Consider the following 14151-nt stretch of genomic DNA (forward strand, 5'->3'; position numbering starts at 1 on the left):
CTGCGATGGGTGGCTTTAGACAGTTTGGTGTACATGATGCTGGATTGTGTCCAGCGGAGGGTGTACGAGTTGCGCTCAGCGCAGTTGTTACACCCCGTGGAGCCCCTCGTTTTGTTCTATTATTGTCGAAGCCTGTTTGTTCCTTTCGCCCGTTGTTACGCGTCCTCCTCCACGGTAGCAGCTCGAACGGCCGTTGTTTTGCGTCTCGTGTTGGTGCACACGACATGTCATCGCATCTAGTCTCTTGTACAGGGGATGTGGAGCACACATCGTTGTGTCCGCATATCAGTTGTAGTCGCCTTCGCGGCACAACGTTGCTGTCTTTCGTAACGGGGCTACTGATAAGACACCATGGCGCCAAAGAGCCGCCGCGCAGCAGCTTGTCCGCAGAGGCGCCCTGACATGTTGCTGCAATGGCTGAGCAGAGGAGTGCGTGGAAGCCACGCAACCTTAGAGTACAGTTGAAACAGGCAGTGGAACCTTGCGTGTCGCGCTACATCATATCACGCCAGAGTGCGAAGGTTTCACAGAGTTAGACACGCGCGTCTCGGGAGGCATCTCAGAGATGATGCGGTCGCCAGTTAAGCGCAGGCGCGTAGATCGTCGATTGGGACTCACGCGAACGCAGCCCCTGGGGCAGGCGAATAGTACAGGAGGGCCTCGACAAGGTCCCCGTGATTGGCTACATGCCCGGCTGGACCCTTTGTCTGTCTCGACGTCGTAGTCTGCCATGTGTGAGGCTAATTCCGGCGGAAGAGGACAATCTGCCTGAGCGTGTGTCAGAATCAGAAGCCTATTTTCCAACTGGCACAGCTGCTTTCGTTTCGCATTCCGACGCGCCGTTTTCTGACGGGTTCTAGAGCCACTGCATCATATCTGTGTCGATGTCGAATCTGTTACATGTGGACAGGGTCGATGCTGGGGAGTTGTCTCCGAACAACTCGGCGTGCTAATCATTTCTTTGCGCGACCCGAATCTCTCGATGGGGGAGAAGCAAGACAGCGATACTTGATTATTGTCGTTAAAACCAAGGAACTACCGGTGCTTTTTCATTTTGCCCCCGTACGTTCGGATGCGTAGCAGCAGTTGCACGTTTACTGCGCTATGTGCATCTGCGCTCACTAGTGAACCACGGTCGCGGCTGGGAGGCATGCACATCTGAGTTTGAGGCGGCGCCACGCAGCCGCCTACAGATTTCCTTAGCAGCGCACCCACAAGCATGAGTGTGGTGCTAGGCCAGCTCGGTTACATGGCCTGTATTCTCGAGGAAGTCTGCATAGTATCCTCCAGCGCCACCCAACAGGAGAAACCGTCAGCCTCGAGTGACCTACGGCGCATGCAGCAGTTTTGTCGTGCTGCAACTGTGAATCCGATTGCTCGTCGCTCCATTTCAGTCTCGACGCTGGCATGTCTGCCTCGTTACCCCTTTCCAGTTACGCCTGTTTTCTCTTTTTCAGTCATTCTCCTTTGGATGTGTTGGCGGAATCGTGTTGCCACAGTTTTAGGCGCGTTTGCTGGGGGAGACAGCTCCGATGGTCGCCACATCGATGAGCTACGAACTGTGATCTGCTGCTTGTCACACGCGGTTTCCCCCAGCTGAAAACGGCATTCTGGTCTCACTATATAAAGCGCTCGTGGTGTGTACGCCGTCTAGATTCCCCAGAATGTGAAGCGAAAGAGACTGAAGCCGATACCACGAACCTCGCGCGGGTTGTTGGACGCACACAGCAGGTGGATAGCCGCTGATGCGGATGGCGGAGAACGAAACTCCCGCTGATGCTTGCCGGCCTTCTGCCTGAATTTTTCAACAATCTTGTCCGGCGGCCGAATGGGATATTGACTGACGAGCAGTCCTGTCCCAATGTCGGCGACCGTCGCCTGGGCGGGCGCCTTCCTTGAGATATTTCGGCTCGCTCGTTTTCATCATCGAAGGCGCCGCAATGCAGCCACAGGGCGGCAGTGGGCGCGCGATCGTTTGCTGCGACCCCGTCGTTCTGCATCCCCTGATAAAATACGCCTCAGTGGTCCTGAATGTGCACCCAGCCACAGCAGCGGCAAGAACTCTCGTCAGCAGGACAGAACGCTGCTTCCACGCGTCGCGACGCTGCATCGTTTGCGCCCCAACGCCAGGTCTTCTGCGGTCTTTCGCTTCTTTCTGGTGATTCTGTGCGGGAATGCGTCAGGATGGTTTGACGGCAATGCTGGGCAAACTTCCATCGTCGACCCCCTAGAGCTCGCCTGGAAAAATCTGGGCTCTTTCCGGGTCGCGCACGCCGCCTGTATCTCCTCAAACCCTCCCGTAGAGACGGCGCCGCCCAAGGTCGCGGCTCCGGGGGTCGCTGCGAGCCTCTTCGCTCCTTTTGGCGACCACATCCAGCGCCGAAATGTGCGAAGAGCTTTTTCGGTGCTGACAGCCCGCGACAGCGCGGAGGGCATGTCTGCAAACGACGCGGAGGCCCGTCGCCGCACAGCCACTCTCCATTTTGCCTCTGCATTCTTCGGGAACCCGCCTCCTAGCCACGTACAGCGGCGAGCCCCGAGGGATCCGCGGCGCCTTGCTGCTGGCTGGGCACGTGGTTCTTCGCCAGCGTTTCCGCATGCGTTTTCTCACGAGCGCCGCCAAGCCGATGTCAATGTGCGCGCGGCGAGCACGGTGTTGCCACGAGGCACAGAGCGGCAGGAGAACTCTCAAGGGCTCGCCGCTTTTCTGAGCTCCCTCGCGCTGCCTGCGAACACGTATGTGCGGGCACGAGGCCCCAGGCACTGTCTGCCGTCCGTTTGGAGCTGCCAGGCGATAATGCCGGGCGCCGCGACGCCGCGCGATGCGCACATGGGGTGGCATGGGAGTCCACAATGCAGTCGCGGCTCCTGCAGAGTCGGCAGCGCCAGTCTGTTGGTGCAGGCTCTGACTGCTGGAGACGACACGCGTCTGCGTGGACAGCCGGGGCGCTCGCAAGGGGGGTCGGCGCAGCCCCGCGTCGGGATGATCCGGACTCTCTTCGGCGATGTAGAGACTCCGAACTTCATGGTGTGCGGCACCAAGGCCGCTGTGAAGGGCATCACGGTCGAAATGCTGCGCGAAGTCAAAACGCAGGTGAGCGGCCGACTTCGCGAGACCCGCACAGACAGCTGTCACGCTTTGCAGCAAGACAACTACATCCGCAACGCTTTGCAGTCTCCGCCGCCTGCTTAGCTTGTCGCTCGGCGCCTGCCGCAAAATTCATTGGATTCCAGTCTTCAGAACCACAAAGCGGCGCAAATTCTGGAAACCGTCAGGGGCTGATCTTAACTGTCTCGTTTCTCGGGCGTCTTCGGGTGTTGTGACTGCCTCAGATCATTCTTGCCAACACCTACCACTTGCTCGTGCGGCCGGGTCCGGAGGTCATCGAGAGCCTCGGCGGACTTCAGGTAGGGTTCAGATGCTTCAGAAGCTGTTCGCCGTTTCCGTTGGAGCCTGCGCCATGCCTGTTGTCAGCTGCGATGGTCTCGCAGCCTCGCCAAGGGCGGCGGCGTTTTGTGTTTTTGCAAGAGGGTCGGGTTGAGAGTCGACGACATTTAGTTCGTGATGAGGGGTCGTTAGGTGAAGCATGTGCGAAAATATATTGGGTCTTGTTCCACGTGTGGCTTTCCGGCGGCTCTTCCTGAGACAGTAGTATCGTAGCTTGATTCAGTTCAGCAACTTTAGGCAGCGCGATTTCCGCTGGGTGGTGCCGGCCGCACTCTAGAGGTTTCTTGCATTCAGCGTCTGCTGCCTCTCTCTGCATGCCTTGATGCGAAGCAACAGTTGCCGGTGTGCTGACTCGCCGCCCTCGTTCCCCGCCTCTCGGGGCGTTTGTTGCCGCAGCACTTCACTGGATGGCACGGTCCCATGTTCACCGACAGCGGCGGCTACCAGATCTTCTCGCTGCACTACGGGGGCGTCGCGGACGAGGTGAAAGGTCGGCGCGGGCGCAGAGGCCAGTGTAGTCCACAGTCGTCCTCGAGCTCCAGCAGAGCGGCTGCAGACAGCCGTCGCGCCGCAGCAGCCGCGGGCGGCCATGAGGCTGAAGGAGTCGATCCGAGCTCGCATCTGCTTCGATTAGATGAAACGGGGGCTGTATTCCGCAGCTACTACACCGGGCAGCGCATTGAACTGACACCTGAGAGAGCAATGGAAACTCAGTATCAACTCGGTAAGCATTCAAAGGGCATTGAATGACCAGGCGCGTGAGTGCCGGATTTTGATCGAGATATCCGGCGTTATCCCATATACGCGTGCCGCCTACGTCGAGACTCCTACGGTTCTCCTGGACGATTCTACATGATACTCCACTGCGCGTCTCCTTTCCGCGAGTATCCTCTCTATCTCCTTTTCGACTACTTGACACGGGTTGAAATGGAAAGCAGTTGCAGCCAGCTGTGGAGTCCGCGAGCACTGAGCTCGTGGACTGTTCGTCCATAACCCCGTTCCACAGGTTGCTGCAGATTCGAGAGCCAAACTGTGGCTGACTTCAAGTCACTGAAACGGTTATGTTTCGAACCTGCGCGGTCGTTGGCATCCTTTTCTGTTGCACTCAGGAGCAGACCTCATCGTGGCGCTGGATGAGTGCACGCCGTATCACACTTCGAAGGTGAGCTCTCGCGGGTTCGACAGCTGCAGGAGTGCGCAACCCCCTAGAGCAGTCACAGATGCGGGAGCGCCGCGCGTGTGCAAGCTCCATTTGTTAGTTCTCTCGCTCAGTGCATCCTCCCTGCGATGCGTGTTCAGAGCTATACGGCTGCGTCCATGCGTCGATCCCACCGCTGGGCTCTCCGGTGCCTGGTCGCGCTCGACCGCCTCCGCGACCTCAAGGGGTCGCCGCCTGCACGTTTGCCTGCGTTTTCTGAAACGCCGTCGTCTTCGCAGCCGCCTTGTCGCACGCGCACGAATTGTCCTTCGATTCCGCAGCCGGAGGAGCCAGCTGTCTCAGCCGATTCCAGTCCAGCATCTGCTACGTGGCGGGCGGGGCGGCGCCAGTGCCCCAGGTGCCGGACCGGCTGGGCGCGGCTCGACGCTTCGGCGTCACAAGGCCCGCTGGCCGCGATCGGCGTGCCTTATCCGCAGCAGGGGCTCTACGGAGTCGTCCAGGGCGGTGTGTACAGCGACCTGAGAGAAGAAAGTGTCGATTTCGTTAACGAGTGAGGCACGAGTTAGGACACGCCTCCTCACTCGAGCTGCAGTCGACGCAGGGCTGGGCGGTGGCTGTACCCACCTGCCTCCTCACGTGGAGCTGTGTGTCTCGTTCCCCAACGAACTAGTCGCAGCGAGGCAGGGCTCGACAGACGTACTACCTCCTTCATAGACTCGCTATTAGGGAGACGGTCGCAGCAGATTCAAGCCATGTGCCGTGTGTAACCTTGGATGCAAGGATCGGGGGAGGGGACGCTGCCGGTGCTACCAGCTGCGCTTCTGTGCCCTTATTAGTTCCTGCTGTTTCGCGCTGTGTCTGAAAAACAGGAATGCCTTCTTTGGGACTGCCATCGGTGGAAGTCTGGGAGCGACGCGCGAGCAGATGCACGCCGTCGTGGCGGAGACAGCGCGGTAAGAGGGCGAGCGCACCTGGGGCTTAGACACGGCTGCTGTCAAACGGAGAGCGAATCCTCGCGGCTCTCTGATTGATACATGTTCGATTTAGATTTGGCAAGCTTGCGCCTGGAAGCAACGTGTTCATATACGCCATGCGGCGGTGGCGGGCGGCCTGCCCTTCAAGGCTCGGCTTCAACCCTCTCGCACAAACACCCTTGACCCGGCTGAAGAACCTGTTTTTTCTTGAGGCAGTGGATGTTCGACGTTGCGTTGCTCGACCGTCTGCCGCAGGAAACTTCGGAGAGACCGCCCCATTCATCTGCTGGGCATCGGCCGCATGCAAGACATTTTCCATGGGGTAAAACAGGTGCGCGCTTCGTCGTATCTTAACATGCAGTCTGCGGCTTCGTTCGCTGAACTGGAGTGGACCGAAAGCGTCTTGGGCGTGTGTCTGGCGCGCTCGAGTCAATAGGTCAGTTCCCGGAGGCAGATGGATTGGGAAACCTGAGGACGCCCGTGTGAAGGGGTAGGCTGTAGGGTTTCTATTGGCCTGCCCAACCGACTTCCAGTGCGACGGAGAGCCGCGCCATCGTGCGAAGCTGGAACATCGTGTGGTTCGCGAGCGCCGGGCCTTTCAGAGAAACAGTCACGGTCTCAATCCTGCACTGTATACGTGCGTCTGTTTTGGCAGGGAATAGACACATTCGATTGCGTGCATCCGACGCGGGCAGGGCGCCACGGTAGCGCCCTCGTTCCGCGCGTATTTTGGGATGGCGATGGAGCACTCAACGTCCCGCCCTCTGCAGGCTGCGACGCAGATGATCTGCCCGCATTTGCAAACTTCAAGAATGAGCCTGGGCGACCAAAAGTCGCTCGCTCTCTGGCTGCGCTGGCCGTTGTCTCGTCGAATCCAGAAGCAGACAAGTCATGGTCGCCTGTATCTACACCGAGGGCAATATTTCCCGTTGCCGCGCAGCGGCCCAAGGAGTATGTGGACCTCAGAAATGTAAGCAGAGCAGTGAACCTGATGGAGGTCGTAGCGAGTCCACGCAGGAAGTTACCTACGCAACATCAGTGCGGTTGCTATGAAGGCCGCCACTGCGTTGTCTCCTCAGGCAGGGAATGCCTCGCGTGGGCAGTGCTACCGAGACGCATTCACAGCCTGCGGCAGCTCAAGTTGCTTTTTCGCCATGGCAGAAATGCGCTTGTCCTCACGTATACGGCTGACTTGTAAGCAGACGTGTATCGTGCCATGTCGCGCGAGCAGGAGCATCAGCGTGCTAGCTGTCTGCGTTATCCGCGTTTTTCAGGCAGCGTTCAAGTTTGACGACCGGCCGATTCTCCCCAACTGCGGTTGTTACTCATGCAAGACTGCGAGCAGGTGGGCAGTCGTCATTTTTGTGACTAACAGCATCCTCTGCCTCTTTTACAAGCCTCCCACTCAAGCGTCTCTATCCGGTATCTCTTTCAAATCTCAAGGTTTGTGGACATCCCCTCTGCGGTATTTCTCTCTATGTCACCGGATATGCATTTGTCCCCTTGGGCACATTCCCCAGTTGTCGTTCCCGGTGTTTCCCTGCGCTCGGCTCCCTAGCCAGGCAGAGATGCGAGAGCCACTCAGTGACAATGTTGAAGAGGACAGCCTCTGCACTGTTGAGCGCGGACCCGCGCCCCTCGAACAAGTCTCTTTGCATGACATTATGCAAAGCCCGCTAGCGCCCAGTTTGTCATCCCGAGAGATTTTCTGGACGTGCCTCCTCCGTTACATTTTGTCAACGGGTCAAGGGATCAGCGGACCATACGCGGTTGATATGTGTTTAAGCTCACAACTACAACTTCAGTCCGTGTCACAGGGCATGAAGACGATGTGATTTATATGCGTCTAGTACATGTATGTTGGTTGGGGTTGGGGCTTTGTCTCAGGGCGTACTTGCATTACCTTTTGAAGATAGGCGAGCAACTAGGCGGGACGCTGGTTACTCTCCACAATATCTTTACCATGAATAGGTTGATGGCGTCCATAAGGTGAGCTCCCACCGAGCGCACACACGGTGCATTTCACGGAAGCACATAGTGCAGGGATGCAACTGAGTTTAGCAAGAAGACGGTGACTGAGTCCAAAGCATAGGCGCGAGGCGTGAGGTCTCGGTATGTGCTGATATACGTGCTGAGGAGCTTCGACAACCCTTGTGACGAGCGACGTTTGTCTGTTTCTGCTCGTAGGCAAGCGATAGTGGAGAAGACGTTGGACGAAGAAAAGGAAAAGTGGATACATCCACTGATGAAAGATTGATATGGAGCCACTCCCCCGGCAGGGAGACACGGGCGAATCGAGTTCAGTGACAGTGGCGTAGAGAGAGATGCCTGACGCCTGTTTCTGTAGATCGACGACCTGTGACAGCCAACAGAGGGTGAGTTGACACCATCCATGTGCACAAAAGGGCGTTGGTTCTCGCGAGTGCGCCTGTCTCCGAGTTACCAGACAAACTGGGCTTGCGACTCTGGTGTGGGCGCACTACCCACGTGACGGGATGTGCAAGGCTGAGTGGCTGGCTGCATCGCTCCCGAGAATCGATCCATCGGCATAGGAGCGGCAGGCTCGCTGTGAGAGGCGGGCTGGAGCCTGACCACACGCTAGTCATCACCCTGTCTGCACTGATACTCGCAGCGCACAGCCACTAGGCGGAAGTGGGCGCGTAACGTGTATCTCTGAACGAAGCGAGCTGACGGAGCCGTGTCAGTCCCTGCCCTCCGTGACGCGACATCGGACACCCCGTGCACGCAGAGCAGCCGCCAGACTGGACGTGGCATCTGACAATGAGGAGGCCTGAAGGTCATTTGTTCGGTCCGGCCGTGTGTCTGCCCGGCCTCTAAGAGTGGGTCTCAGCGTGCTCGTGCGATTTTGAAGATGACACATATCGCACTTTTCGGCCGTCTTCCTCATGCGCAGGGGGCAGTGCATGTCGTTTACGTTGTGTCCCGTCCTGACAAGGATCCCAGACGTGATGGTTCATGAAGGAGGCTGAGCTCTTTCTTGCCACGTCAGCGACTGCGAGGCGGACTTTTCCAGTTAACTGACAGGTAGCGGAGGCCACGCAAATAGGTTTCGCAGTTCACTGGCATCGGCGGGAGCGCGTACGGCGAATGCAGGCGCCGACCGCGTCCACGCATCGTCTCCAACGGAGACCAGTAGCTCAGAAAAACAACTTGGTGCCGCCTTGCCACTACTTGGTCCAAAGGCAGCCCCTGCGGGGCGTGACGCGTCTGTTCGCCGCACGCGGAATCCAGCCAGCTCTCTGGACGTGGCCGTGTTGTCTGCTGTAGGCAGAGCGTGCGGCGCGTCGGCCGTGTATCTTGCGTCTTTTGTGCCGGAGCTAGCTTCGCCGCGCAGACCACTAGGGGAGTTTCCCACTGCATCCCTGGCGCGCGACAAGCCCTCCGCTTCCGCGGATATCCTGTACGGCGTCCCGTTCGCGGGCTGAGTTGACAAGGTCTGGCATGTCCCCCCGGCGCTCTGCTGAGTGCAGCTTTCGCCGGCTGCGAGTTCGGCGCGCTTCACCTCCTGAGTACCTGCGCGGCCTTCGTCACTGTAAACTGCGTCGCCGACTGCCAGGCGCAGGCAGACGCTCGACGCCGCTTCGCGGTCACAAGACATGAGCTTCGCGACCCGCTGCAGTGGAACCACCGTCCCGGCAGCCGCACTCGGCGCGGACATTTTTATCCCCGCGAGGACGGCCGCTCGGAGCCGATCCGCGTGAGGATACATGGCGCACTGGAGCAGGAAGGGGATGGGCGCTGCTTTCGCTGCCAGCAGTACGCGATGCGGCGCCACGCCGGACGAAGCTGAATCAAAGCACGCAACCAACTAGAAAACGCGCACAAATGGTATACGCTGACTCGAGAGTGTGTACTTTTTCGAGTGGTTTTTCAAACATTCCGATAAACGGTCTAGGGATTACGATCTGTAGAGTCAGTATAGAAGAAGAATGAAGAAGGCGAGCAACACAGAACGGTGGACTGCAAACGGACCCCTGTACATGAGGAGGAAAGACCGCTTAACGACGTCTAAACTGCTGACGTCTGATGCCCAGCGATTTGCCGCACATTAACCGAGTCTGGCCTTTGCGAATACGCGTAGAAGCCACATCGATGAAGAGGCCCCGGGCCGCTGATCGGTTTGCGTGAGGTCTAATAACTGAAAAGGACGATGCCACGTGCGATCAGACTCAAGTGCCTGACGCGCTACGTGGCCGCGGTGCAAATCGCCTTTTGTGTCAGAACATACCTTCAGCGATATACAAATATATGTATATATATGTAAGTATGCGGCGGAACGCAGGGGAAGCTCAGTTGAATCCCTAGCTTGCCTACATGCCCGACACGGACTCGAACGCAGTGCACACGCGTTTGGGCACGTAGAGTGGCGGTTTACCTTGAATGGCGACCCTGAGCGCCCACGCAGACCACGGCAGGAAGCCCCAGCACTTGCCGAGGGCGTTTAGGATCTCCTGCATTGCGAAAATGCACCTTTCCTTTCCAGCGTTGGAGGGCGCGTGAAGAGGCACCGCCAGCGCCTGGAAGACAAAAAAGTAGGAGATGGCCTCGTCGATTTCTGAGGTCTCGACACCCAGCCCGCGAGCAAACTCCTCCAGCACCGCGCGACTGTCGTCAGAAGAGGACGCGTGGCGGTCGACGTCCCTGGAAAGATGGCCTTCGCTACTCATTGCGTGCCCAGCCTTCTGCTTTCTCAGCGCCCTCCGACGGAAAAAATAGCGCGACTCGCGAAGAATAATGCCGATCAGCTGTGCCAGGCAAGAGGAAAGAAGGAACCGATTGAGGCTGGGAGAGAAGCCGGAGACCACGAATGTGTCTTTGGGCGAGGGGCCTTGCAACGCAGTGCCTCGTCTGTGTGACTCCCCAGTGGAGGGCTGGGAGTCACCCCCGTCACTGGGGAAAACTCGAGCCGGCAGATGCCCTGCTCCGCCGTGACTCGCCAGCGAGCCTTCCTCTCCCCGTTGCGTGGGCTGTGGCCTCGCTGCTGATACCGTGGGACAGTTTTCGAACTCGCTTGTCAAACCTGACGCTGGGGGAGAGCCCTCGCTCTCAGGTGGCAACGCAGACGCGCAGTACCTGCCTCCGCCCCAGAAATATTCTGCGAAAAGATGAAAGCGAGAAGACTGCAAAAGGATGATGAACACGTCTGCTGGACTGAGGCGCTCGCAGACGGCCTCCTTTCGAATGGCTCGCAGACGGTCTGCAAAAAAGGCGTATGCGATGGCGGCGGACCTTGAATCGCTGTAGTTACCAGCACTCAACGAACTGACGACGCGAGAGCTGCCATCGTTTGCGGAAGGCCCTCTTCTATGCGCGCTGCTTGTCTTCCCGGCTTCTGTTGGAATCCATGACGCGCCTGTCGAGGGCTCGCTCCTTCGTGCAGTTCCCTGTTCTCGAGTGGCATGTGTCGGTGGACTCTCGGGTATCCTCATCTGGTAAACTGGTGGCTCGGCTCGCTCATGTGCATGCAACGGCTGACGACACCGGCAGCACTGAGCGTTCCCTTTTCGCCTCTGCGCCGTCGCCGACGAATCGAAGGTCCTCTCATTATCAAGAGAGGCGGACAGAACTGATGGAAGCAGACGCCGCAGCAGGTAGTCACAACAGCCGAGTAAGGCTCCACGCGATCTCGATTCCTGCAGGGCGGCTGTACCACTGTCACCCGCGTGCCCGCGAGAGCCTCCTGGATTTCTGCTGGAATCTGTTCCGCACCGAGGTACCGCAGCGCATGAATACCCAGCCGACCTGACGAACTGTGTTACAAGGCATCGGTCGTTTCCCACTTCGAATGCATGTACCATGCGCCTACTAGCACGTGACTGGCGTTCAGCAACGCCGCAAAATTCCGGGGATGCAAATGCAGGGATCGAGCAACAGAACGGGCGAGAGGACGCAGTCAGAGGTCTTCCCACTTCAGACTCAGGCTTGCACGTATCCATGGCTGCAGAGGGCTTTGGCTGCGCCGACCACAGGGTCCATGAGACTAGATCGCGGTGATGTGCCTTTGAGCGTCTTTCGAAAGCTTCTATCCACGCCTGGCAGCCCGAACGCCGACGCGTCCCCCCTTGGACCGTCAAGAAGCAAGAAACAACAGTCGCCTACGCACCAGAGTCTCGTGAGTGAAGCATGTACAATCGAACTTTGGTCGCCTGGAGCCGGAGTTTAACTGTGTCCTCGCCCCGGCGCTAGGAAACAGTCAAGCAGACGGTATGCAGAACTAACCTCTGAAAATTGTATCCATTAGTGGAAACGCATGATAATAAGTGGGCAGTCGCACTATGGAGAGACTGCGAAGATATCTTTGTGACTCAACGCGCATTCATTGTAATAATATGAATGAGACCCAGCACGCATGCACTGGCGCATGCACGGAAGCTACACATGACACAGCAAGCGTGGCATCAAAAATGACACAGTCTCATTTCGGTCCCAAAGCAGACTGCGACTGCAAGCTTTGCTGCTGTATCTGTATGCGGTAGTGGTACCTAGAGGGAAAGGCTGGTCATGGGGAGCCGTCCGTGGGCTGCGGCTCCTCTAAGGTAACTCACCTGATGGATGTGCTAGAAGCGGTTCACGTCCTCTTCGCTGGCAGGCTCCCAGAAAAATCCGCTCATCCTGGATGCCGCATAGTACAGTCAACATCTTCCCAGGTGGAACCCAGGGACAATATAGATGAGTGTATAGCGTCTGTGTTTTTAAACAAATGGTACGCATTGACTTGACATAGCTTTGGGCGAGTACCTAGACCGGTGGTACCATTGGTGTGACTTGCCGTAATCGTCTGTCGACAACAAACCCGACGATATTCCTTCGCTACCGCTGGTACCCTGGGTGTGACTTGCCATATTCGTCTCTAGACAAAAAACCCGGCGATATTTATTCGCCTCCGTGCGAGTACCGTAACCTACCTTTGCGGGTGATAGATAACCTGCGATGTTGATCGGGTGACACCTCAACCGGCCTAATCGCAGCTACAGTCAACAAATCTGGACAAGCACACACTTGCATTGTGCACGTGATAGATGCCTCTACGTTTGTAGATGGTACGGTAAACAATGAAGCAGCATGGTAAACAATGAAGCTACCAGGGACAAGCGGCAATGGAATGGATAGGAGCTCAGGATTCGGAAAACAAAGCAGAAGCGTCGCGTCCGTTCCGGCTGTCTGCACTGCTAGCACAACGCACAACATAACCACGATATGCATCTGAATTGCGCACCCATGTCATATTCGAAAGGTACCAGACAGAGTATCGTGGGCGGGGGTACTACATCGTAGCCACCTGCCTTGTCGATTCCCGTCTTGTGCCCTGCGGCATATGGCTTTGTGTGCCTGCCCGTCAATGAGACGGTGGTGTAGCGGTCATGTTCGCCGCGCTGGAAATCTGTGCTTATGTAAGAGGGTACTTTTACTCTGCTTTTCCATCTTCTAGAGGTATATCGTACGATTTTTGCCAGCAGGTAGAAGCAAACCCTCTATCTGAGTATCTCAGGGGGGCAGTGAAACAGCGAGAGAATAGAGGGAATTTTCAGGGGCAGCGCCACCCGTACCCGCAGGCCTCTACACTGGCCTGGTGCTGCACATGGCCCTCTCTCCCTTTGTGATGATGTTGTCACTGGTGAGGAAAGCCACCTTCTTAGCTGTCTCTTGCCCATCCAGGAAAGACCGAAAAACCAATGAAGCGTGCCATTACAACCAAACCTTGCTTCTGGACTTTCGGGATAGATGGGAGCACAGCGAGCCTTTACAGCCATCAAGCAGTTCAGCACGTTGTGTGCTCCCTGGCGCTCCTCCGCCGATGGTTGTTTCTTTTCTCAGACGTGCCCAGACAGCTGCGTGCGGTATGCTAACTTCGCTGAGCTGCCTTCTTCATATATTGCTGCCACTGAAGTTCAGAGAATTGCACTCGTCGCCTCGATTTGGACGTCCGCTAGTTGACCCTCGCGAATACGTAGCTGAACTGAGGATGAGCCCGCATCTCTGTGAACCCCTTTTATATACTGAGGATGGGCGGGGTATGGATCTTTCTTTGATCGCTGACCGGCACTCATCGGTCACACACCCGAAGGATTGCCTGGCACCACCTTGCGGAGAGTTTCCAGACCTTTTGGTTGCCCCTCTTTACGGGCTGAGTGTTCAACTCTGCATCTGCGTCTCGTGCACCGTCCCGGTGTTCGAGATCGAGCCGCCAGAGATCGGCATCACCTCCAGTGAGGAAAAAGCTAAAGTAAGGTTGATACCGTCGTGCGATGTTTCTTCTAAGAAGAGAGTCAGGCGGTCTCTTCATCCGCGGAAGAAACACCGGGTTACAGCTATTCACGTGGACAAAGTGCCCTTTTTACACCGTCATCCCGACTGAGACGGCGCGTGGAACGGTCTGACAGTTGCTTAGAAAATATGGAGGAGACTCATATGTGAATAATCTCGAAAAGAACGACTGGGACTCCGTGTGAGTCGTTCGGCATGTGGGCGGACATGCAGTCTTCAGTGAGTTCGAAAGACACTGTATCTCCCGACGCCTACGTGTGCAGGCGACCTCTGGAAATCAATCT

General features: G+C 57.2%; 2 protein-coding genes across 2 annotated transcripts; one reads left to right on the forward strand and one right to left on the reverse strand.

Annotated features, from left to right (window-relative positions):
• Window positions 1-1861: 1861 nt before the first annotated feature.
• BESB_043240 (queuine tRNA ribosyl transferase) lies at window positions 1862-7838 on the forward strand (the record flags this gene model as incomplete). Its single annotated transcript, XM_029362775.1, has 11 exons — window positions 1862-3094; window positions 3334-3408; window positions 3845-4172; window positions 4558-4610; window positions 4748-5157; window positions 5477-5560; window positions 5837-5912; window positions 6237-6551; window positions 6856-6926; window positions 7469-7570; window positions 7769-7838. The coding sequence occupies 11 exons, from the start codon at window positions 1862-1864 to the stop codon at window positions 7836-7838; spliced, it is 2817 nt and encodes a 938-aa protein (XP_029220141.1).
• A 777-nt stretch (window positions 7839-8615) lies between these two features.
• On the reverse strand, window positions 8616-11538 carry BESB_043250 (uncharacterized protein; the record flags this gene model as incomplete). The annotated part of the gene is made up of 2 exons (XM_029362776.1): window positions 8616-9388; window positions 9978-11538. 2 exons carry the CDS (start codon window positions 11536-11538, stop codon window positions 8616-8618), a joined length of 2334 nt encoding a protein of 777 aa, XP_029220142.1.
• Window positions 11539-14151: the final 2613 nt, after the last annotated feature.

This window comes from Besnoitia besnoiti, chromosome III (assembly GCF_002563875.1).
Source record: "Besnoitia besnoiti strain Bb-Ger1 chromosome III, whole genome shotgun sequence".
Lineage (NCBI taxonomy): Eukaryota > Apicomplexa > Conoidasida > Eucoccidiorida > Sarcocystidae > Besnoitia > Besnoitia besnoiti.